This window comes from Camelus ferus, chromosome 35 (assembly GCF_009834535.1).
Source record: "Camelus ferus isolate YT-003-E chromosome 35, BCGSAC_Cfer_1.0, whole genome shotgun sequence".
In the NCBI taxonomy this organism is placed as follows: domain Eukaryota; kingdom Metazoa; phylum Chordata; class Mammalia; order Artiodactyla; family Camelidae; genus Camelus; species Camelus ferus.
Window position 1 is genome coordinate 11,897,759 of NC_045730.1, and position 26,162 is coordinate 11,923,920.

The 26,162-nt window shown below is 41.8% G+C and overlaps 2 protein-coding genes across 2 annotated transcripts in view; both read left to right on the forward strand.

The window, feature by feature from the left end:
• The first annotated feature begins 487 nt into the window (after window positions 1–487).
• The window catches only part of KIAA1217 (KIAA1217 ortholog), a 278,647-nt gene continuing 252,972 nt past the window's right edge, over window positions 488–26,162 (forward strand). The window contains 2 exon segments of the mRNA XM_032474159.1: window positions 488–712; window positions 11,195–11,478. Coding sequence (XP_032330050.1) covers window positions 643–712; window positions 11,195–11,478 — 354 coding nt within the window. The 5' untranslated portion in view covers window positions 488–642.
• The window catches only part of LOC116661616 (galactoside 2-alpha-L-fucosyltransferase 1-like), a 101,177-nt gene continuing 86,420 nt past the window's right edge, over window positions 11,406–26,162 (forward strand). The window contains 1 exon segment of the mRNA XM_032474163.1: window positions 11,406–11,478. The gene's annotated coding sequence lies outside the window, so the exon portion shown is untranslated.

Here is a 26,162-nt window from a genome sequence, read left to right on the forward strand (position 1 = left end):
TCTAAACAGTCGGTGCAAGAAAGTGTTTCCTTAAGAACCTTCCACAGAGGCCCCTTCTTTCTCACTGTTCTTTTTAAAACCGATTTCACTGAAATTTGGGACGTTCAGCAGTTGGCTGTTTATTTCTATGTGTACCAGCCTATTGGGGAGGCTGATTCTGAGCCTGAGATTAAAGAGACCAGAGAAGCGGCTTCCAGCAAGGGCTCCTGCCTGTGATCCACTGAAATGTTTTTCCTTCCCGGCCGCGGAGTCACAGCCGTTTGCGGCGCGGGCACCGGGCCGCCTGGGGCCCGGGGCAGGCGAGCCGATCACCTGTTGGGGCCTCCGGGAGCGCGCGGCGCGGGCAGGGCGGGGGCGCAGCGCGCATTCCTCGTGGACCCGTCCGGCGGGCGAGCGGGCGGACGGGCGGACGGACGCGGGGACGCGCGCGCCGAGGGACGCGGGAGGCCCGGCGCTGGAATGCAGTTTTCCGCGGCGAGAGAGACTTTGCATGGGAGTGGAGAATAGTTTGGGGTGGGGTTTCGCACCGTCCCCTCCTCCCCGCCCCCCGGGGCCCCCTTCCAGGCGCTTTCTGGGAGCTTTTTCAGAACTGCGCTCTGAAGTTTGAAGAACAGCGAGGAGCTGGGGCCATAGGCAGGGACAATGGAAGAAAATGAAAGCCAGAAATGTGAGCCGAGCCTTCCTTACTCAGCAGACTGCCGACAGATGCAGGGTAAGTAACAGGCTCATTCAAAGATGGAGTTACAGTTAACGAGTGTCCCTTGCCGCTTGCCGCTTGCTGCTGCTTTTTTAGAACTGGAGACGGGGCGCCTGGCACAGAAGAAGGCATATTTCTTGGGGTGATGCGTTTTCCAAACTGGAGAGCTGTGAGCTTGACTTGATCTCTGGCAGGATTTTCTTTAAGCAGCTAAAGAAGTGGAGGGGTGATGTCACATTTGTAGCACAGTAAGCAGTCAGTATGTGCTAGATCTCTAGGCAGTGACAAATGTATCGTGAAAAGCAGCTTTTAATCCTCACTGCTCCAGCCGTGGGAGAGAGGACCTCTTTCTGGGGAGGCAGCACTTCCATTCATTGGTTGGAGCAAATGCATGTTCCATGCAAGTTTTGTTGTGTTTTAGAGATTAATTGCAGAGTTTGGGGGATATTTTATTTTACAGATCGGAGCAGCAAGGGGGCACTTGTACATGTGGAGGATAGCTGGAACTCTGAATTATCTGTGTGCTTTAATTCAAAAGCTGGGAGCTGTTAGACAATTTTGGTCAATTTTCTCCAAGTGGTTTCCCTTTAATTGTGTTTACAATAGACTTGTCTTTTCCGTAGGGAATTTCCAGAAGCTCATGTTGTTCCAAAGAAATTTTGCAGTGGGGTTGGGTGGAGAGAGGACGTGTCTGCTCTCCAGTGTCTGACGTCTGTGATTCCAGAGCCTCTCCTGAAGTATCACACAGGCAGCGTGTTGGGACACCTCACAGTCCAGAACCACCCAGCACCCACCCTAACCCAGGTTCATCCAGGGGCCAGTCAGTCACTGTGCTTGAGGGGCTGCAGGGCTGTGCGTGGGAGTAGTGACAATGCACAGGGGAAAAGGTGTGTGTTTTTGAAAAAGGCAAAGGGAAGTAACAAATGACTCATCCACACTGAAAATGCAAAGCTAAGCCAGACAAGAAAAATTCAATTGGGATAGAAAGCCCCTCCACCCCCACCTCCCTCCCCATCTTGAAATGCAAGAAATTTTAAGACGAGTAAACCCCAGAGAATTCCTGGAGTCTAGTCATCGTCTAGGTGGCTGTGTTTGTGCTTCCAAGCAGAGCCCTCTCTCCTTAAGGGCCCCGGTCAGTGGGGTTCCCTCCCCTTCCTTTCTCCCCTTTTGATAGACAGGATCCTTCAGCAGGAATTCAACCTCTGGGCTTCTGTTAAAAGAAATGTCTCAGAATCTAGAGGGGCAGTTAGAGTGGGACCGATTGAAGAGACAACTTTCAAACAACCGCAGCAATTCAAGGACACTTCAGAGGCTGGAGATGGTTGGACTGAGGGAGTGTGATCACTTTCTTTCTTCACATATTCAGTGAATATTGAGCATCTGTTATGGTCACTGTTTTAGCTGCTGGGGATCCAGCAATAAACAAAGTAGACCAAAAATACTTGCTTTCATTGAATTTATATTCTAAGGGCCAAGTTTGTGGGAAGGGGAGGGGTAGAGAAAGGTAATGAATGAATAAGTAGAATAGTGTGTTAGAGGACAGGGTTGCCAGATTTAGCAAATAAAAATACAGGAGGCCCAGTTAAATCTGAATTTCAGATAAACAACAAATAATTTTTAGTATAAGTATATCCCATGCAATATTTGGGACATACTTATGCTACAAATTATTTGTTATTTATCTGAAATTCAGATTTAACTGCATATTGTATTTTATCTAGCAACCCTATTAGGTAGGAATAAAGCAGTGGGGAAAACTAAGGCAGGGAAAGGGAATAGGGAAGCGTGGGGAGAGAGTGGGAGTGAAACTAGTAGAATTATTAGGGAGATCCTCACTGGTGTGATATTTGAACAAAGAGGTGAGGAAGGGAACAGAAAGGGCATTTTCAAAGAACAGCATGAAGAAGGATGGGAGGAAAAGAGGTTAAGGGGTCAAAAAAAAAAAAATCAAAAAATGGGCAGAAGACCTAAACAAGCAATTCTCCAATGAAGACACACAAATAGCCAACAGGCATATGAAAAGATGCTCAATATCACTAATTATTAGAGAAATGCAAATCAGAACTCACTCTGATTAGAATGGCCATCATTCAAAAGTCTGCAATAGTAAATGCTGGAGAGGGTGTGGAGGAAAAGGAACCCTCCTACTGTTGGTGGGAATGTAAATTGGTGCCACCACTGTGGAGAATAGTATGGTGGTTCCGTAAAAAACTAAAATTAGAGTTACCATATGATCCAGCAATCCCACTCCTGGTCACATATCGGGAGAAAACTCTAAATTCAAAAAGATACATGCACCCCAATGTTCATAGTGCACTATTTACAATACCCAAGACATGGAAGCTATCTAAATGTCCATCAGTGGATAACTGGATAAAGATTACACACACACACACATATACAATGAATGGAATAGGACTTGGCCATAAAAAAGAATGCAGTAATGCCATTTGCAGTAACGTGGATAGACCTAGAAATTATCATATTAAGTGAAAAAAGTCAGAGGAAAACAAATATCATATGATATCACTTATATGTGGAATCTTAAAAAAAAAAGAGAGAGATACAAATGAACTTACTTTTAAACCAGAAATAGACACAGATATAGAAGAGAAACTATGGTGAACAAAAGGGAAAGCGACGGTGAGGATGGATAAATTAGGAGTTTGGGATTAGCAGATACACACTACAAAAATAAAATAGATAAACAACAAGGTCCTATTGTATAGCACAGGGAACTGTATTTAATAGCTTATAATAACGTATAATGGAAAAGAATCAGAAAAAGAATATATATATATATGTATGTAAAACTAAATCACTTTGCTGTTCTAACACAACATTGTAAATCAGCTCTACTTCAATAAAAAAAAATTCTATTAAAAAAAAAAAAGAGGTTAAGACCCAATTCTAGGCCAGGTCAGGTAGGGGCTGTGACACTTTGGTGAGGACTTAGGGTTTTATTTCCAGGGTGGTGGGAACTGCTGGTAGGTCTGACTGGTCTTATAAAAGGTGAAGACTGGGTGCTGTACTGAGAATAACCCAAGAGGGAGTGGGGGAAGGGCAGGGAGGCCAGTTAAGAGGTTTCCCCGGTAAACCAGGCGCTCGCTTGGACCAATGTGTCATAGAGCAGGTGTTGCAAATGAGATGTGTTCTAGGTGTACATTGAAGATCAAACAAATTGGCCGAGGGATTGGATGTGTAAGAGAGACAGAGGAGACAAAGATAACTCCAGAAATTTTGGTCTGCATAGTTAGAAGAAAAAAGTTGCCATTTACCTCAAGGGGAAAGCGTTTGAGAATCTCAGAGTATCTGAGAGGGTGCTTACAGCCTGGAAGTGGGTGGAGAGCAGAAAATCTTTTGGCTACACTAGGATCCAGGAGCTTATCTGGCATCCAGGTGGAGGTGCTGATTGCAACCTGGATAGTCGTGGCTAATTTGAGGAGGGAGGACTGTGAAAGCTGGACTAGGATTGGGTCCTTGTGCAGAAGGAAAGTTTCCAGAGATGTGCCCTGGGGCACTCCAGCAGGTCAGGGAGCCTGGACAGGGTGGCTGAGACATTGTGAAAGGGGGCCGAGAATTCAGGTTCGATTTTCAGATCCCATTGAGTTCTGGGCAAAAATGATGCTGTGAAGGAGTGTGGCTTCACCTCCAGTTCTTTGGTGCGTTAAAGGACCAGGCCTCTGATGCTCACGTCACTTGTATACCATGTGCCCATTCCTGTCACTGTGCTGGTGTCTGGCCTTGTAATACCAGTGACAGCATGGTGTTTCAGGGCAAAGACCATGCCTTCTTCATCTTCACATTCCCAGCACCTAACAGAGCATCAGGAAGGTAGATGCCTTCCAGTAAATTATGTGCTGAACAAGAGGCTAATTACCCCCCCCCACGGCTTTGACTTTATCAGCCCATTGTAGATAAGGATCCCTTGGTGATCATGTAACTAGTTGTTCAGACCGAGACACTTTTGAAAGTGGAAAGGAACGCTGTAAATAATTTCGCTGGGACAACAGTTGTCACCCAGAACTGTTTTGACAAACTGGGCATATGGTCACCAGGAAGGTAGCTCTAATTGTTGAGACTTCCTTGGCTGAGCAGTCAGCTCTTGGGTAATAACAGTGTGAAAGGGTGCTTGGAAGTACAGAGTGCTACTGAGTAATTACTGGTTGGATTTGAATCTAACTATCATGCTTCTTTTGAAGGCCGTGGGCTCCTCAGAGTGGCCCTGGAGGTGGGTTCCTTGAGATGCTCGCATCTGCTCACAGCTGCCCTGAGGTGTCTGTCTGCTTCTGCTCTGACTCCTGAGTTCTTGAATCCCCTGTTGCAGGTGCAGTGAAACCGGTGTTTTAAGACACGAGTATTCACTATGGTGGTAATCATTTCATGATAATGTCCACCTTAAACTCAGGCAGTGCTAGATAGCAGTTAGATCTCAGTGAAGCTGGAAAAGAAAAATAGTATTGGCAGCCCTGCAGACAGCAAGCTTGGAGAGTCCCAGACATTCTGCTCTTTGCTCCTCAGTCTACTCTAAAATTGCCCCATCAGTCTCTGTCTCTTGTCTTGCTTTATCCTTCAGAGCACTTATCACCATGTTGCATTTATATTACAGTGTTTGTTGTCTGCCTTCCTAATTATAAAGTGGTTCATCTCTGAGGGAAGGGAATTAAGTCTATCTTGATTACCATTCCGCGACATCTCCAAACTTTTCAGTGTACAGAGCGGGCACTCAATAAATAGTTGGAAAAATGAATCACTCAAATCAATCAACAAAGCAGCAATTGAGACAAGAATGCTTTTCTGGGTAGGGGAGGGGCTGTTGCTATTTGGTCTAAAATCTCTACCAGAAACCTTCTGTTTAATTTTTAAAGTGTTTTTTTTTTTTCTTTAGAGAAATATTCCATAAGTTGGTTTCAGCTGTAACTTCTGTGCCAGTCTGTATAGTGGTGATCTGTGTAATATTAACAAGGGGGCTGGAACACTGACGAGCTCTGTGTGCCCCCAACAGACTCCATGATACACATGAGTCAGATAACCTGACTACTGTAACAACCCTGTCTTCTCTGTGGTTTAGCGTAATCAAGGTTAACTTCTTTTGAACACAGTGGAATGTGGCTGTTCCTGGCTGGGCGGATCTGCTGGGTGGCTTACCTCCAGGCGACTCTGGGACCCAGGTTCCTTCTGTCTAGCCATAAGGCCATTCCCCAGGGTCCTGGAGGCTTCTGCTGGAGTTTTTTTTGCATTTAACTGGCCAAAGGGGAAAGTTAAAGGGCACGGAAGATTATTCAGGAAATCAGGGACCAGGTCTAAAGGTGGCCCATTGTCACTTCTGCCCACATTGCATTGATCAGAATTAGTACAAGGCCCAGCTAGATGGAGGGGACTGGAAAATGCAGTTTTCCATGTGTGCCTAGGAGGATGTCATGATTTGAATACACAGAAAGTCTGGCTGCTGCCACGGTAGGTCTGGATAGGTTGTACAGCCAGACAAAACAGCAACTCCCCACTAAGTTCAGGTGCAAGAGAGCATCTCGGCACAATTTAAAAAGCAACACTTTAGAGACAGCTAACCAGAAGCCACTATGAAGCAGTGGGGGACTCCTTCAGTAGGAGACTGGGGCCTGCCTGATCTGATCCAGGAATAGAACCTCAGGGAAGTCAGTCATCGGTGCTGTTCCTGGCTCTCAGGTAGGAAGCAGGTGTGGAATGTTTGAATAATGCAAGGTCCAGATCCGGGGCTGTGGGTCAGCTGACCCAGCCTGGCAACCTGAGCGGGGGTAGGGTGCCAAGAAGCCAGCCTCAGCAGCTCCCACCGTCTCCTGACTGCAGCAGGATCTTCTGTGTGGGTATCCCATCTCCCATAATTTGGGTGACCCATCTCCCATAATCCTCTGCCTGCTTGCTACCTGCTCCCACCAGCCCCCACTTTCTGCTTTTCCTTTCCAGAAGTCTCCATCCCACCCAGGAAGCCCTTAGAAACTCAGGAAAGTCTCTTTCTGGCCCTTCTGCTCCCTTCATTCCCACCTCTGCTCCAGGGGACGTTGGAGGGTCTGTTCTCCACTGGAAGCGCCCATCGTTGCTTTTTGCCCTGCTTAAAATGAGCTGCAGGAGGAGCTGTGCTCCCTTTGGGCAGTGCAGAGGCTGGGAGGGGCACGAGGGGAAAGCTGGTAGCCTTGTCTTCAGGCTCCAGCTTATTTATTTGACATGGATTCCCAGAATAGCCCACAGCTAGGCACACCCATCCTTAACTGCTAGCACCAAAGTGCATTCCAGACAAAGGGTAGAACTGTATTTCTGTTTCCATGCCTTGAGTAATCTGTCCAAGTGGGTAATGGGACTCGGGATCTCTGACTCCATGCGTGGAATTGTGACTAAATGTCCTTTGCTGCTCTCCCTCTGTTTCCTCCTCAGCTGAAAGATGGCATCCTCTCCCAGTGACTGGAATGGGAGAGGGGTCCCTTCTCCCTCAGATGTGGGAGTTGGTAGCTTCTGAGAACTGAGTCACATAGAGGAAAAACCTCAAGGGACCTGGAGGCTTTGTGTGGAACGTGTGTTGGGATGTTGTGGGTGAAAGTGGAGCAGGTGCCTGGCGTGGGGTGGGAGCTGGTAGGGCCCACGGCTGAGTGAGCCGCAGGGCAGGGAGGTGTGGACGGGAGGGAGGGGGCTTGCAGGACAATTAAAGGCACAGTCCTTAGCTCCTGGTACGTGAACCCTCGGTGCTATGTGCCGCTGTCCTTTCATTAAGCAACTGGAGACATTTTAGAAGAAGCCACCAGACAGAAAAATGGAAAAGTAACGTAAGATTGACATGACCTTCTTTGTGCCAAGAAAGGAAGGGGGTTTCGAGGGTCAGAAAGTTGGGGCTGCTCAAAAGTGAATGTTGATAAAGTCTTTGACTTTGAACTCCAACGCACCCCCTCCCGGCTTCTTCCCCAGTTTATTTCAAAGATTGTGGAAAACTTTTTTCGGTCTCCAAGGGGCTGGCTGTTCTGGCTGTTTTGACCTCTTCTGAGAATCCTTCGATGAAACAGAATAGTTCTTGTGAGTCTGTGTGGCAGAGCAAGGCACAGTGGAACTTTCTGCCCTTTTTGGGGGGTAAGGAACACAGGTGTTTATCCTTATGGGTGGATGTGGATGTTTGAGTCTTATGTCCATGTGAGGAGATTGCCTTCCCGGAGATTCCATCCTCTAGCTGTCCTGGATAACTTTTTTTTCTTTTAATTGAAGTATTGTCAGTTTAATGTTGCATTAGTCTCTGGTGTACAGCACAGTGATTTATTTATATACACATACATATTCTTTTTCATAATAGGTTACTGCAAGATATTGAATATACTTCCCTGCCCTATGCAGTAGGACCCATTGTTTATTTTATATATAGTAGTGTTTCCAAATCCCAAACTCCCAATTTACCCCTCCACCCCATAACCATAAGTTTGTTTTCTATGTGAGTCTGTTTCTGTTTTGTAGATAAGTTCATTCATGTCACTGTTTTAGATTCCACATGTAAGCAATATGGTATTTGTCTTTCTTTGTCTGACTTACTCACTTAGTATGATAATCTCTAGGTCCACCCATGTTGCTGCAATTGGCAGTGTTTCATTCTTTTTTATGGCTGAGTAGTATTCTATTTTATGTATATGTGTATATATACATATATCACATATATATATATACACCACAATTTCTTTATGTCCTGAATAACTTTAAAAATATTATTTTCATGTCAAAAGTAATCTTAAAGATCTGTTTGGAAGTCAACAGTGTTATATCAAGTATACAACAATGTTGGCTAATATAGAACTCATGTGTACACATTCACTCAAAAAGATAAGGCTAAACCTCTTCAGATTGCCCATGTATTTCCCACCTGAGATACAGCATTTTGTACATCTGGCTTTATTCAATAGATCCTGTTAACCTCTGTGTCATTAAAGAAGAAACCACAAAAAAAGGTAGCCATTATGTGAGTCCATATAATGAGAAGGTAAACTAAATAAATGGAATTATAATTAATCTCCTAATAGCTTTTTTTTTCCAACTCAATGATATTTATTGGATGCTTACTAGTGACTCATATGAACTGAGTGCTAAGGGACATTCAAAAGAAACACATGCATAGAAGCTCACAGAGAGAGTCAAGTTCTCTTCTCACAATTTTCTAACTGATCCTGCAGTGTCGATAGCTCAGGTAATATGATCAAACTCTCCCTTTTGTAGGTAGGAAAGCAAGACAGAGGCACTGGATGCCTGGCTGAAACCCCATGGGGAGTAAGCAGTGGAAGGGGGACTAGTACTCAGGGCTTCGAATTCCTACCCTCATCCCCTTCCCTGCTTAAGTACTTCCCTCAACAGTTGCAAGTAACTTGAGGGGCTCTCATGTTCAAGGTGATTTTCAGTGGAAGACTCCTCACGATTTCAGGAAAGGGAACAATTTATACTCATCCCTCTAGATCCCAGTTTCAGTTCCATTATTTCAGCAGTGATTCGTGCCCCACTGATTTAACACTGGGTCCCACAGCCTTTTTATGGATCAGTTTCTTCAATATCTTTTTAACCAATAGTTCCATTTTTCTCCTCCTTCTGAACATCTTGCTGAAACTAATGAAAAGTAGAATGAACTAATTGGGCTATTTTTTCCCTTCCCTTTCCTCATCAGTGTCTGATGGAGATGCTATAATTAGCAATGTAATGAGAAGTGAAGGATAAACAAGAAGAATTATCCCCAGAACATGCATGTGAGGGCGACAAACTGGAGCTGGAAAATGAGTCCAGGATTACAATATTTTCTGTGTCTAACCAATGGGTGTTGCACCTGCAGTTCTAGACACAGGTATTTCCAGGCAAAGAAGAGGGAAACTGTGTTGGTGGCATTGCTTTGAGAGGAGCTAGTTTATGTGTAAACTCTGGACACCTGTTGATTTACATTGCTGGCGTGAAGATTATCTGAGACTCAACTCTAGAACTCTTAAATATTGGATCTCCTTTCTATCCTTAACTTTTAAAGACAAATGAGTAAATAAGCTCTTATTGGAAACTAGAAGGGTGGGTATAGCTCAGTGGTAAAGTGAAGGCTTAGCATGCACAAGGTCCCGGGTTCAATCCCCAGTACCTCCATTAAATTAAAAAATAAAAAGATTGTAAGCTTATTTTTTTAAATAATTTGGGATAGATTTAAAGGATCTAGAGCTAAAAGACTCTGCATATCTAATACTAGTCCAACCATCTTCATTTTATTAATGAAGACAGTGAGGCTGAGAGAGGTCAGTTTGTCCTCCATCTAGGATTAAAGGCAGGACTCCTGAGACCCAGCCCTGTGCTTTTTCTAGGGAATTCAGTGAACAAGGATGCCTTATTCTGCCTGCATCTGTAATACTGTATAAAGTCTGCTCTCCCTGAAGAGAACCTGGCAAGCTTCTAAAGTATTTAGAATGCTCATTACTTTCTTTTCGTATTCTGTTTTGGGTTTTGTTTTGTTTTTTTTTTTTTAAGAAGTAACCCTCTTTCTCAGTTCACTGGAATATTCAAACCTGACACTCCATTTGCCAGCCGCTGAGAGGGAGTGGAGATTCCCTGTCCACATCCTGCACTCGAATTGTCACCGCCTGCCTCTGTCGCTCAGATCTAAATCACTTGTCTCTCCAAGGCCAGCTCAGAGGCCAGGCATCTAGGTCAAGACCTTCAAAACTCACCGTATCTTTTCCCTTTTTATTGGGTGTTTGAGATAAAGTCCACTTCAAATAAAATGTGTCTAAACCTTTACTTTCCACCCCTTTGATTATTACCTCTAATAATATTTGTATGCTTGCTTGGTTTATGCTAATAGGGAGAAATAGAATTTCCAAGTGGTTCAGTGTCAGTGATTATAATAGCTATTTTTGGCCTTGAAGATAAGACAAATGTTTCAGAAACCACCTTCAAATTAGAAAAGTACAAGAAAATCCTGTTACCAGGATGGAACTGTATTTAAAGCTAAAGAAATTATCAGAATCCCTGAAGTTAACTTTTCTATAATTACAAATGAAGGTTAAGGGTAACCCAGTTGGCCACAAGCTAGTCTGACCAGGTGATCTCATTTTGAATAACCTCAGGGAAAGAGTCAGAAATTGTGGTTTTTGCTGCAACACCTTCATTTCTAAGTGCGGTTTTTCATATTTCTTTCAATTGTTGATTTTTTCCCCTTCTGGCCTCAAAAAAAAAAATCTGAAGATTATACTGTATAGCACAGGGAAATATATACAAGATCTTGTGGTAGCTCACAGCGAAAAAAAAAATGTGTCAATGAATATATGTGTGTTCATGTATAACTGAAAAATTGTGCTCTTCACTGGAATTTGACACAACATTGTAAAATGACTATAACTCAATAAAAAAATGTTTAAAAAATTTTGCTAAGTTGCATTCATACATTAAGAACTGCCACAAGCCATCTTAGGGTTCTGTGAATGAGGTTGCTAGTTGAAATCATTCATCATGAGCTGTATCTTTTTTTTGTTTTAGAACAAGGAAAAAGCAACCTGCAGGTAACATCCTTAGAAGATGCAGAATGTCGCAGAACCAAGGAGCGCCTTTCTAATGGAAACAGTCGGGTTTCAGTTTCCAAATCTTCCCGCAACATCTCAAGGAGACACACCCTAGGTGGGCCTCGAAGTTCCAAAGAAATACTGGGAATGCAAACATCGGAGATGGACAGGAAGAGAGAAGCTTTCCTGGAGCATCTAAAGCAGAAGTACCCGCATCATGCCACAGCGATCATGGGCCATCAAGAGAGGCTGAGAGACCAGGTACAAACATGCTGCCATTTCACTCTGCAAAGCTCTGTTTTTCCTTCTTCTTCCACTTTTCTTGAGATATAATTGGCTAGTAGCACTTTACCATTAAGGCGTACAGCATCATGATTTGACTTACATTCTTTGTGAAATCGTCAGAATAAATGTAGTGATGATCCGTCAGTCGTCTCATATAGATACAAAATTGAAGAAATAGAAAAAAATATTTTTTCCTTGTGATGAGAACTCTTAGGATTTCTTCTCTTAACAGCTTTCATATGTAACCTACCGCCGCGTTTGTGATTATTTCTCATGTACATTACATCCCTAGTAGATATTTATCTTATAACTGCAAGTTTGTACCTTTTGACCACCTTCATCCAATTCCCCCTCCCCCTGAAATGCTCATTCTTTAATGAACATGAGGGAAAGCAAGGAGACGTTCAGCTTAGAGGGAAAAACATAGTTGAGTGGACAGTGCCACTACTGTGTTGTCCCAGATCTCTTTTGGAACTTTGAGGGGAGGAGGCAGGTTGCAGAAAAGGCTTGACCTGAAGGCTCAGCCCTCTTTACCAGCAACAGCCAGAGGGAGAGGAGAGACCCAGAGAGCATGCAGTTCTCCTAAAAGAGGGTCCCATATTCAACCACAAATACAGCTAAAATGCAGGCCATGCGGGAATGTCACTTGACTGAGTAAAGCAGAGGGCCAACTAATATACACCCTGATAGCACTGAGTGCTTAGCATGGTGACAGAATGAATGAATGAATGGATGAATACACAAATACATTTCCAGGCTAAAACAGAGCACAGAGGGATAGACTTGTGATAAACCCCTTTTCCTTAAGAAGCTGACATGAGGGTCTTGTTTTCTACTTTTTTTTTTTTTCTTTTTAATCACAGATGTTTTCCTTTTGCATGCTTGGCTTTCTGCTGTCACCAGCTACCTGTTTTCTCAGGTTATCTTGACAGCCACACAGATATCACCCAACTGTGGCTTGGGATGCTTTTGTTTCTTGTCTGTGAGCAGTTCCTTTTTAGCAGACATCGCCAGTTTAGAGTCACAGGAGATGGGAGGCTGGCCTCTTCTGTAGCCCCCACAGGCATGCTGTCAGATGGGCCTTTGAGGATGGAGGACACAGTAAAGGAGGCAGAGCACACTTAGGGATGCGCATGGCCTGGGAGGAGGGCTGACTGTTACTGTTTCGATGCTCCAGGTAGAGAGACAAGCTCAGTGTTTTCCATCTGCTCTCTTGTCAGTCATTACTTATAAAAAGTGATGGCTAATAACTCGGCTTTTGATCATCTGTGGAAATGGAGACTGGCAGCCGCCTGAATCATTGAAATCTGTATTTTATCCTCGCTCTCATCTTCTCCCTTAGTTGGAACCTTCTCTGCTTTGAAATCTTTATCAGAGTGCCTAAAAGTGTGACATAGGCCTTCTGAACTGTGTATTGAAAAGTTCACATTGCCAAAAGGCAGTAGGCCCCAAAGAGGAGAAAACAAACAGGAATCTGGGTTGATGTGGAGATGGGCAGACTACTCTTCCAGTAATTAAGAAAAGGATGGCCAACCTCATTTCAAGCATGTATAGAAAATACACCTGTTCTCTTTTATTTCTACTTATCTACATTTATGTATTCATTTACCCCCTCCCCCAATGTTACTGAGATATAATTGATATATAACAAAAATACCCCTGTATCTGTTAGTGATGCTGGTCACTGTTTGTTTAATTAATGGAATTTGTGCCTCTTTCCATGTCATAATGTGTGAGGCACCACACTTTACCCAGCACAGTTCAGATTGAGGAAACTCAGGCTAGTTACGATTAAACAGTTTGCTAAGGGAAAGTTGGAATTTTAATCCAGTTAAGCCTGAATCCTTGTTTGTTCCACTGGTCCATAAGTTTAAGATCATTGTTTACAGAGCATCATCTGTTCTGTACGTGGGATGTTGGGGACATGGTGAGGGCATGTGTGTGTGTGTGACTACAGGGACAGAGTCCTAGGTGAAAGGGGCTAGAAAGTTCATTATGTGTTGAATGAGGAAGCTGAATATATATATATTTTTAAGGTAAAAATGTATTATTTTACTGGGAAATATAGAAATTAGTCTGCCAGAAATGGTATATTTTCCATTTTAAAAGATTTTGGTGATGATTGTTACTGTAATTATTTGTGAGGTCATAATTATTGTGATGGCTTTGGATGAAACTTTTACATGGGGAGCCTAAACGTGACCAGAAGGTTGTAAACGGTGATGGTGTCAGAAGACAGGGAATAATGAATGTGGCTTAGTGACCTCAAGCTCCAATATCCTGTCGCTCATGTCTCCACCATAATGTCGTCTGGCCACGGCTGGTCAGAGGCCCCTTTGCTGGGTAATTTGAAATGAATTCTTGTGCATCCCAAGCTGGCCATCTAGAAGGGGAAGGATTTGCATGCATGGATCTGTGTATACGTTTTTCATTCCATTGCTGTGTTGGCTGACGAACTCTACTCGGCACAGTAAACATCGGAAGATGAGCTGAGATGATGGTTTAGGAAATGCCTACTGACAGCATTTCACCTTCTATGTCTTTTTCATTCTTTTTCTCCTCTTTCCTCTTCTCTTCTCTGCAACACCCTTGCTTCCTCCCTGACATCCTGGCCATGGATTATTCCAGGCTTCCTTTGCAGGAAGGTCACGTGACCAGCCATCAGGGAGAATGCAAATAACACAAGCCTGATGCACTTTCCAGACACAGGGGTTCTGAACACCACGCACTCTTCTGGTGGCTGTTTTCCTGCCTGCTTCCTAGAGAAAGGGGCCTTAGGAAGAGGAGTTCCAATGAGAGAAATCAAGATGAATGTGATGGAAATGCTGTACCCAGCACTTTGCATCACTTTGCACGTCTTGGTGCTGAGGAAATCCAGGTTCTAATTCCTTGGTATCAAACATAAAGAGAATTAGAGCATGTGTTATGTATTGAAATATGAATTCAAACACTTGAAAGATTCATGGTTGAAAACTTATATTTGCATCTTTGAAAATAAGTCAATCACGAATTTTCTTCAGTCTAAATTATTAAGAAGCAATAAGGTTTTCTTACCTCTCTTCTACCATCTTCAAAAAATGCTGATGGCCACCATTGCAGCAGAGTGCTTGTCTGCGTAGTGGTAGATGTCATCTTCACTGACTCCCCAAAACACTTGTGCAGGGCAGCCAGGCTGTACAGCTACACCGTCTGGCGGCTAAAGGCTTGGCTGTAGGGTGAGGCAGGACTGGGTTGGAATCCAGCCCCCACCATATGCTCCTTGTATGGTTTGGGGCTAGTAACTTCGTCTTTTTGTTTCGATTACCTCATTTGTCAGGGGCAGATAATACCTCTAGCAAAAGAATTGGGAAAGAAAATGGTGAATCCTCTTCCTGTTTCAATGGCATCTCTTAGTATTAACAGTATTCTGATTTCTGATTCCAGAGGCGCTTATTTTCAAATTAGTATTTAACATCATTTCACTTTTTTTAATCGAAGCCCATTTGAGTACCTGGAGAAGTTAATTTTTCCTGTTGTCGGAGCACAGTTTTATTATATTCCTGAAGCTTACTTGTGTTTTTCCTTCATGAAAAGCTTAAAATTTGGATTTCTTTCACTTCTTCATCACATGCATATTTATTTGGCACCTACCCTGGAAAAGGCATTGTGAGAAATACACACAGTGAGGCGTGGTCCCTGCCTTCAAGTCAGTAAAAGAAATAAGATGTTTGTGTACAGAGACTAGTCCTTCAAATCCAGCCTAAGAGTCACACCTTCTGAGCTGGTCATAGCATCCTGCAGTACCTGCATTCTGGCAGGTCATCATGCTTTTATTGTACTTTTCCTTTATATTGTAAACTGAGTCAGCAGATCCCATGACCATGATTTGATGGGAACTGGAGTGAAGTGGGAGGCACTGGGTGAAAAACTAAAGGTCTGAATGGAGGGGAAAAAAAGGAATGGACTTTACCTTTGCAGGCATACTTTCTGTCATGTCACAGCAAGGCATAAGCTGGCCACAGTCTCCTTCAGGAAGCAGCAAATCTCCACAGAAGTACAGTGAAAGACATTCCACTACACTGACTTTTTATTATTATGTAAAACAACTGTAATATGCAAGATGACTGAGAAAGAGTTCCCTTTAGTTTTGAGTTAGTGATTCATAGAGTAATTTTAACTGTGAAAAAAAGCTTTAAAATACTTATCAATGTCAAGTGAATTAAATCTGAATTATAAAATTAAAGTTGAATCACTCTTATATTAGTACTCATGGTAATGTGATAATTCAAAGAATAATAGGATCAATTTAAAATTTTTAAAATTGAACAATACAATCTAAGAGTAATCCAAATGTAGTACAATACTTAAATCACAATATTTTCTTTTTCACCTAGTAGTCTTGATTTATACCAATTGATCTTAAAAATAAAATGATTCTCTAGTGAGAATTGTCCTGAAAGATCAATTTAGTGATAGTAATGATGGAAAACTGTAATATTAAAAGGGAGTAACAAATGCCACCTTCTTTCCAGAAATCTACAAAACAAACTGCTATATGGGAAGTAGAGGGAACGTATAAAATGTATACATCCAAACAGTAATTCACAGCGAAGTGAATTAGAGCACATTACAGATAAGTAAATTCACCTGTAAAAACTGGTTGACTTAATTTTTCTACTACATCCTGTCTTGCTCGCTCTATAGTCTCCCGTTAGTACTGCTCTACTTGACTGCATTCCACTGTATTAATTTCTAGGTTACATTTGAGGTTTACTAATTCTTCTGCCAGCTTCTTTTTTTCCTCCTCTAGTTTTTCACATTTCTTTTGCACTACATTTGTAGATAATAGCTCCTGTTGACAAAGTTTTTTTTTTCTGCCTCGAGATGGAGAAATTTTGAAAATGCAGATTCCAGTTTTGCTGTAAGATCAACATTCTGCATGAGGAAGATAAAATTGTTTGGTAATGAGGTTAGTAGACTGAGAACAGCCTCTCCCATCTAGGGGAGGCTTTTGAAAGGCAAGAACCTTGTCTAGATCACCTCGTAAAGCCAGCGTTTATAGGAGTACACAACCTAAATGAGGCACGATCACTTTTTGCTGTGTGAATAAATGAACAAGCTAATGTTTCTAATACTGTTAGAATGTGATAGGTACTGTTTGGTACAGGTGGAGGGGGCAGGGAATCCAAGGATTAAGAGATTGAGTTAGGCAGTCAGACAGGATTGAAGCTAAGCAGCTAAGGAAGGAAGGCTAAGTCATTTCTCTCAAGTCAAAAGCACAGGTCTGTGGTCTTCCCATTCATTTCTGACCTTGAGCTTTGCTCCCTCTGCCTTTAATTTTTCTAAAATTTTGATAGCAAATTAGGTAGGTCACACGGGTCAAGCAGTAGAGACGTCCTCTTGCCATTTCTTTAAAAAGAGAAGTCTTATCCAACTCCAGAGCATATGAGATAACCATAGAAAGTAGATTTCTGTATATATTTTATATTGAAAGAAAGTTACTTTTTTGAAATAGCTCTGAGTTTGGAAAAGTCTGCAGGTCCACCAGTTCTCACGGTCATGGTCACTGTGTCACTGTACAGTTTGGAAAAGCTCTTCTTTTCATGTCTTCACTAGAGAAGAAACAGATGTCCAACAGGCCTCTCACCTGCAGAAACCAGCTGCCCACTCTTGGTCTCAGAAACTCTTCTGAAAACGTTTTTTCAGTCTTTTCCCAGTTATCCACAGAATTTCTATTTAACTAACTAGGTACAGAGTACCTGTTTTGTGGTTAAAATTGATTTTAATGTGTTTTATTTTATCTAATGTGGTCAAATCTTTGGCAGAAAGAGGAACACAGTTGGCCTTCTGTATCTGCAGGTTTCACATCCTTGTATTCAACTGACCACAGATAGAAAATACTGGAAAAGAAAAGTTCCAGAAAGTTCCAAAAAGCAAGATTTAAATTTGCTACACTCTGACAGCTATTTATGTAGCATTTCCATTGCATTTACAGCTAATTATATAGCATTTCTATTGTGTTAGGTGTTATAAGTGATCTAGAAATGATTTAGAGTCTGTGGAAGGATGTGTGTAGGTTATATGCAAATCCTATGCTATTTTATGTAAGGGACTTGAGCATCCTTGGACTTTGGTATCTGAGGGGGGTCCTGGAACCAGTCCCCCATGGCTACCTGGGATAACTGTACATTTTAACTTAGAAGTTTGATGAGTTCTTCCACTCAATACAAAGTTGAGAGAGCTGTAAAGGTTATTTCCCTTTAACACGATCATTGTGGAGGGTTAGAATAAAGGAGATAAGAACATGAACCATGGGACTATCTGAAATGGGGTCAGGGAGGCATCTTGTCTGTGGTCATGCTGTCAGAGTGCCCGCATGCCTCCCTCGTGCCTCTTTTGTGTCCATGTGGAAAGAGCAGTAGGGCTCTTTTCTCCGTGCCTGGTGAGGTTGGCACCGCTCACCGTTGTCCGCTCTAGTCCGGTGTACCTGGTGCCACATGGAACTATGCTGCCAGCTGTGGAAATGAAAACAAGGAAAGTACCTGTCTGTTTACTCATAAACATCTCAAGGTCTAGTTCACTCTAGTCTTTTTAACAACCTCTAAAGCACTTTATTCGTTGGGGAAGAGCTGTACCCTGGAACTTGGAATTGGAAGCTTTGGTTCAAGCTCAGCATTATCCATTCCTCCACTATGGAAAACAGTATGGAGATTCCTTAATACACTAAAAATAAGAGTTACCCTATGATTCAGCAATCCCACTCCTGGGCATATATCCAGAAAAAAATGAAACCTCTAATTTGAAAAGATGTATGTTCATAACAGCTCTGTTTACAATAGCCAAGACATGAAAACAACCCAGGTGCCCATCAACAGACAATTGGTTTAAGAAGATATGGGGGGTGTGTGTGTGTGTGTGTGTATACACACACCATGGAATATTACTCAGCCATTAAAAAGAATGAAATGCCTTTTGAAGCAACATGGATGGACCTAGAGATTATCATACTAAGTGAAGTAAGTCAGACAGAAAAAGGCAAATATATGATATCATTTACATGTGGAATCTAAAAGATAATACAAACAAATCTATATACAAAACAGAAACAGACTCACAGACGTAGAAAACAAGCTGAATGGTTACTAAAGAGGAAAGGGAGTTGGGGGAGGGATAAATTAGGAGTAGGGGATTAACAGATTCAAACTACTATATATAAAATAGATAAAGAAAAAGGATTTACTGTATATTATAGGGAACTGTATTCAATATCTTATAGTAGCCTATAATGGAAAATAATCTGAAAATATATAACTGAATCACTGTTGTACACCTGAAACACAATATTATAAACCAACTATACTTCAATTTTTAAAAAATGTCCATTTGTTTGACTAACATCTCCTTTTCAGATAATATATAGTTGATTTTGTCAAGAATCATGGAAAATTACACAGTTAAAGACAGAAGACAAGAGAGGTCTTAACTGCATTTGAATCCAAAGAGTAGGTCTTAAGCAAGCACTACTTTAAGTTGGTGAAATGAAGGCATTCTTACTCCTGTTCCTTCATAACTCACTGAAAACAATTAAGGCTGTTAACAATGGAAAGAGAAAGTTGGGAAAAAAACTTCATCTTGCAAGAAACAGGGAAATGATCAGGAAGTGTGGAATGTTTTTGTGGAAACCCAGTATTCACAGAATGTAGAAAGTGAAATAGTTTTTTGTTTTTTGTTTTAAAGAAAATGTGCTACCAACAGTTTGTATGATCTTGACCTCACCTTCCATAGACCAAGCTTTTGGATGAAAAGCAGAGTTCATGGATGAGAGGAGGCAGTGTTACCAGATCAGAACACTCCCAGACACAGAAAGCCTGGGATTTAAAGGGCCATGTGCTGTGTGTTTCATGGACACTCAGTGCCACGGGATTGAAGAGTGAGGGTAACGTGATTTTAGCGCAAAGAAGTAACATGCTATTGTGGCGAGGGCATTTGATGTCACAGATCAGAGACGGGGGTGCAGGCTGCCCCTGCTGACTTCTCCCTTTTGCATGCTACCTGTCAGGAGCTGGCCGGCCCCATTCCAATGGGAGTTATTATTTAAAAAGGCGTCAATAGGAGTGGTAGACCTTAAAACTGGTGTCAATCAGGGTGATCTTGATTATGCTGCATAACAAGTAAACCCTGTAGGTTTTTTGTGATATGACACAAAAACATTTTATTTTTCACACACACGAAGTCTTTTATTTGGGCAACTCTCCCGAGAAGCTGTCCTTGCAAATAACTTAGTGATTCAGGCTATGTCCATCATGTGATGATAGCATCTTAACACATGGGATTCCAAGTCATCATGAAAAGGAAAGAAAGAGCTAATGGTTTTGCACAGACTCTTAAATACATTGGCCCAGAAGTGGCTTATGTCAGTTTCCTCCCCCAGAGCAGTCTTGGTTCTAGCACTGACGGGGATGTTGGGTTTATCCAGACTTGGGCTGTGAAATGTAGTTCAAGAAAGAAATCCTGCTGTTTTCTTATATGAGCTTTCCCAACTGTAATGAATGGTTTTACCAGCTTTGATGTAGGCAGCACTTTATACCGATCTGTACAATAGTCTCAATCGCATCTACGTGTAATATAAATCTGCGTATAATGACATCATCCTTTTAATTGAAGTAGCGTTGATGTACAATATTTTATAAGTTACAGGTGCACAATATAGTGATTCACAATTTTTAAAGGTTGTACTCCTTTGATAGTTACTATAAAACGTTAGCTTTATTCCCTGTGTTGTACAATTATATCCTTATAGCTTATTTTATACATAATAACTTGTACCTCTCAATCCCCATGAAATGGCAACTTTTGGCTTATTTTTGATGAATTTAATTGTATCCTTGCAGAACTTGGATCACGCTGGATCACACCTCATGCTGTGAATCTCAGGGTATCAGTTTATATCTTGAGGGATAGATGTACTCTCTCCATCCTGTATGAAAAACTCCAAATTAATCAGTTTTTTTTGTGTATCACATTTGTCTCAACCCTGATCAACCTGGATATGTGAAAGTGTTTGAAATTCATAAATATGCATCAATATTCATGGATAGATGTATTAACAAAATCTGGAAGGTAAGGCTAATTGGAACTAAAGATACACTAAGACGATAGACCATTCAGTTAGTGGAAGCCTTAGGCCACGGTGAAGGTCCGGTAAAAGGCTAACATTGTCGAGGGGTAGGTTTTAAACAATTATACATGTTTTCTAAATTAATGCACAAATGGAAAGCTTATAAGTTAGTAAAGGAAATAGACCCCCAGCTAAGAATTTCCTCTTTAGCACTGTTAATTTACTCTAATCCAAAGTGGAAAATGATGGTGGAGTAGCCACAATTAGCAGCAGAATCGTATTTAGCTGTTTGAGCTAATGACTGAGTGGAGGTTCACAGACTAATTTCTTACCTAAACCTTAAGGGAAAAAGAAACAGCTTCTTGGCAGGTAAGAAATCTAATACAGTGTATGCAGAGCAAATAGTATTTACACCAAGTCACAATAGGAAGAGGGAAGAAAGACCCTTACAGAGACTGCTGTGAATGTGGAGAATCTTAGATAAATGCCCAGCTTTTCTTTAACACTGTTTTCTCAGATACTGTCTATAGTGGTGGAAACGTGGAGAAGACCCCCAAGGAGAACATATTATTGGCAGCTGCTAAAATAGTGACACTTGTTTTTTACACATATTAGTAGGGTCCATCCTCCCCAAAACCTTGTGGAGTAGGCAATATGTATTTTTGAATTTCCTTAACAGGATGGGAGACGGAGGCACAGAGCAGCTGGATCTTGCCCAAAGAGACACAGCAAGCAAGTGGCATGACCAGGGTGGGGACCTTGCTTTTAACCTCCAATTATCCCATCTCCCCTGAGGGGTGACAGAATCCAAAGATACTCTAACACATAGAAGACGTAAGGAAGGATTGGACTGGGGGACCCAGTTTGCCCAGTGTCAAGATGTAAGAATTGAGTGGTTCTTGGATCGGCTGACATGCCACCTCCTGATTAGATCAGCCTTTAGTACTTTGGGGGAGAAAAGGAATTTGGCACAAAAGAAGCAATGGCATCAGTAGTGGTGTGTCCCTGAGAAAGGTAAAAATTGAGAAAATGTTACTGTCACCAGAGCAACGCCTCCAAATGAAAGGAGCATGTGTCCTAAGGGAATTTCATGTTGTATTTAGAGAACGTATGTTAGTGTCTGGGTGAGTGTGTGTTTAATGAACTAGCAAAGGCCTGTGAATAAAAATTGTGACAGGATGGAAAGAGTCAGTATGAAAACAGTTTCTTGTTCTCAGAAATACCAAATAATACTGGATATGTCAAAGGGAAATTAGAGTGTGGTCAGAAACGATAGTCGTCTGAATGTGGGTGTGATGGAGAACAGTAGTAAAAAAAAAAACAAGCAGAAAGAGCAGCCTGACACTCAACAGATGATGCTTCTCAAGGGACTAGATGAAGGAGCTGGCCTGGAAATAGTTCCCAGAAGGCTGTTATTTTGAATTGTGACTTAGAAGATGGGAGAAGTAAGTGCATTTCAGCAGATTTGGAATAGTTCGGAGTAGGACATGGTGGAGACTCAGTGAAAAAAAAGACTAAATTCAAGGGGTTGCAGTTTTTAACTCACAAAATTGACTTCAAGTTGGCATTAATCATCCCAGGATACAGAAAAAGAGAAGAGGAATCCTGAATGGGGATCATTTATCATGCCTGGCTTTTGAGCCATTGTTAATTGGGTACTACCAACCCCTGCACTAGCTTTCATTTTAATTAGTGTTGTGGAAGGGCAGGAGTGTTATATTAAGAAGAACTCTGCCAAAAAAAAAAAAAAAAAAGAAATTAAAATAAGATTCCAACAGAAAATCTGCTAAAGGGTGCCTGGAAGTAGGTGGAAAAGTTAGGGGGCCTCAAAAAGCAAAGTATAGCTATGCAGTGGCAGGAGACACCTGGAAAGTGATCATTAGGAAAACCTAGAGAAAATTGCACTAAACTTGATGGAAATTTCAGTACTGAAGAATCCAAAAAAGAGCGATGTGATTCAGTCCAGTGCATGGATGCAGAGCTTAGATTATAAATGTCAAAGTTGTCCTTCCGTCTCCTCACTCAGCAGGCTCCCTTTTTTGCTGTTACTCATTCTTCCTCCTGCAGTGTTTTCTCGGATAAATTCAGTCAAAGGGTTATTTATCACGGTCCTACACTATGAGCTTGGCATCTGGCAGTGTATAAATTGTAGAAAACACAATACCTGCCCTGCCAAGGATACATCTCTTTAGCAGAAAGAGTACCAATTTTTGAGTCCAATAGGAATGAGTGTTTATGTGCTGGGACACTCAGCATTGTCTTTTGCAGGCAAGTCAGTCCATTTCCCTGAGGCTCCTTTCTTAACCATAGAAATGAGACAGATAATAGTGCTGTGGTGCTGGTTAGATGAGATAATACATCACCACTTTTGCAGGGTGTTGAATACATGCCCAAATTCTTCTCATCAAGAAGAGCATTCTTGTGGGGAAGTGAAGGCCAGTACCATCAGGGCAGCAGGAGACAGTGCACGTCCTAAGTCCTAAATTGCAATGATCTATACCAGCGTTGGAGAGGCGTGTATGCTACAGAATCCTAGAAATCCTCAGGCTGTTAAGAAGCTGTTTGAAGAACAGGGAGAAAGTTTCTAATTTGGGGGACACTCTTGGTTAACCAAAGTTAAATGAATTTCTATACGCAGGACTGGTCAGACCTTTTGATATGCTAAAAGTCTGCTGTGGATGTCAGTTTGGAGATCTGGGAGTAGGAATTAAATATACAATGTTTCCCAGATCTATTTGGCCACAGAATTATTGTTTTGGGGACTTTTGTTTTATGGGATATATTAGAAAATGGTGGAATGGAAGGTGAAAGCTTACATTCAGAGCAGTGGGAGATTTCAGAGAGGGAAGATTTCATACAGGAGATAAGTTGAATGGAGGGGAGGGTATAGCTTAGCGGTAGAGTGTGTGTATGCACAAGGTCCTGAATTTAATTGTATCATAGCAGAACTTAGATCACACTGGATCACACCTCATGCTGTGAATCTCAGGGTATCAGTTTATACCTTAAGCACCTCTGTGAAAAACAAACAAATAAACCTAATTACCACCCCCCCTAAATTTTTTTTTTTTATTATTTTAAAAAAAGTTGTTGAATGGAGTCTCATCGAATGATTGAGGGTTCCTGGAGACAGGAGACTTGTCCTCATCATCCATTCCCTTAATGCCCAGTACAGAGTAGGTATTCAGCAAATATCTATGGCAAAGATATTGACAGATTATGATGTGCATGTATCTTTTTGAATTAGAGTTTTGGTTTTTTTCCGAAATGCACACACAGGAGTGATCTTAGGGTAACTATTTTTAGTTATTTAAGGAAACTCCATCCTGCTTTTCAGAGTGGCTGCACCAGCTTACATTCCTAGCAACAGTGTCAGTGGTTGTATGTTGTAGTTTTGCATTTCTCTAATAATTAGCACTGTGGAGCATTTTTTCATGATCATCTTTGGAGAAATGTCTATTTAGGTCTTCTGCCCATTTTTTAATTGGGTTGTTTGTTTTTTTGATATTGAGATGTGTGAGCTGTTTGTATATTTTGGAAATAAAGCCCTTGTCAGACATATCATTTGCAAATATTTACTCTCAGTCTGTAGGTTGTCTTTTCGTTTTGTTTATGATTTCGTTTGCTGTGTAAAAGCTTGTAAGTTTGATTAGGTCCCATTTGTTTATTTCCACTTTTACTTCTTTTGCCTTGGGAGACTGAGCTAAGAAAATATTGCAGCAATTTATGTCAGAGAATGTTTTGCCTATGTTCTCTTCTGGGAGTTTTATCGTTACCATGTGAATTATAGGCAATTTTATTAAATTAGGGATAGTAGTCCCTAGTGGCCAAGCACATGAGTTTTGGATTCAAATCTCGGGTCTGCCTGAATTCAAGTCAAGACTCCCAACACTGAATAGCTATCACTCAAATCCTAACCTCTCGGCTCACTTTCTCTTCCTGCAATATGGGGTATTAATCATTCTTGCATCATACTATTGTTATGAAGTTTAAATGAAGTAAGGATTGGTTATTTTCATTATGAAAGTACTTTTTTTTTTCCTACTCAAAGTGGTATTTCTCCTCTACATGATAATTTCTAAGACATGTTTTTTAAGAAACAAAAATTTAGGCCATCAATGGTGAGAGCCAACCTCTTTCCCCTGTTACTTTGTATTCCTGTCTTTCCATAGACTTTTTCAGTGAGCAGTTTTTTTACGTCTGTTATAAAATAGGTTTGATGAAACAAATGCAAGAGAAAAAATCTTATTTGCCATCCAAGTCAGTAATGGGTACCTAAGATGTTGCTAAATTTAGAAACAATGTAGCCCATCAACAGGGATATATTGGGCTCTGACTTGGCTAATGTGGTGTTAAGTTGCTATCAGGCAAGTCTCAGCGCTCTTAAAGCTCCATCCTGCTCGATGGTTTCCCCATTTGAGAGACGGTAGGAAAAAATCATTACTGCACTGGTCACCTCTCAGCAAATCTGGCTATGTCTGCCCAGCCCTCACACGTGTTGTCCTTATTTCTGAGATTTCTGCCTGAAACTTTCCCCCACTCTAAGTAGTTCAAGATCCTCACACATCACAGTGATGTCATCATTGGTTACAAACCCTTCAGCCGGTGATGAGTGAATGGGTCAGTTGGGTTGCTTTCACATCTGACTTATTTGTGGGACTGTCTCTGTTTGCCTACCTTCAGATTCTGTCTTCTCACACTCTTCCCCAAGCTTTAATTCCGTAAGTAAAAGCTGAGATATTGTTGTTTCCTAAATAACCCAAAGGAAAGATGCAGCATAATTTATAACCACTGTGATGGCTGCATCAACTCTGCATGCTCCTCTCCCTAATGGAACTTTGAGGAATAAACGTCATTGAATAAAGCCTCCACTTCATTTTTGGATTTCACCAAACAAAGCCTAAGTCTGGTTATATGTTGTTTCTGTTTGTTTCACGTTGTTTGTTTCCCACTGAGTAGAGCACAAGCATGGGCTTCATCGGGATGTATTTTCATCTCACAGAGGCAGTAATTGAATCTCTGACAGTAGTCTTGCCTCCGAGGAGCGTTCTGACTTGGGCTGCTATATTAAACCAGGATAGTTCTTGGTTCCCTTGGAAGGTCATGTCCCATCTGTTGACTGTGAGCGATGGCAGTGCAAAACTCGCAGAACTGTCAGAGCTGGGGAGCCAAAGCAGCTTCTTCCTCAAAAAGAGTCGTTCTGTGTTTGTGAAGGTGGTGCTTTGTGAAGGTGACTCCTCTTTCTGCAAATACCTGGGCGGGTTCAGCAAGGTGTGGGGGTGCATATTTGCTCTCTGACCTGGGAGGACAGATCTGCTGAGCCCGTTGAAGTTTGCAGCCAGATCCTGGCAAGTTAAAGCAGGCTGCGCTGTGAGCCACTGCTCCCAGGACTCTGCAGTGTCGTGGATTCTGCTGGAAGCTGCCTTCAGGTGCTTCCCTGCTCCCGACTCAGCCCTGCTGAAGAATCTTCTGTGATGGCATTTGACAACCATTTGACAACATTATTATAAACTCTTGTGGGTTTGAAGCAAATGCTATTTTAACCTTTCTGGTACCCAAGTGT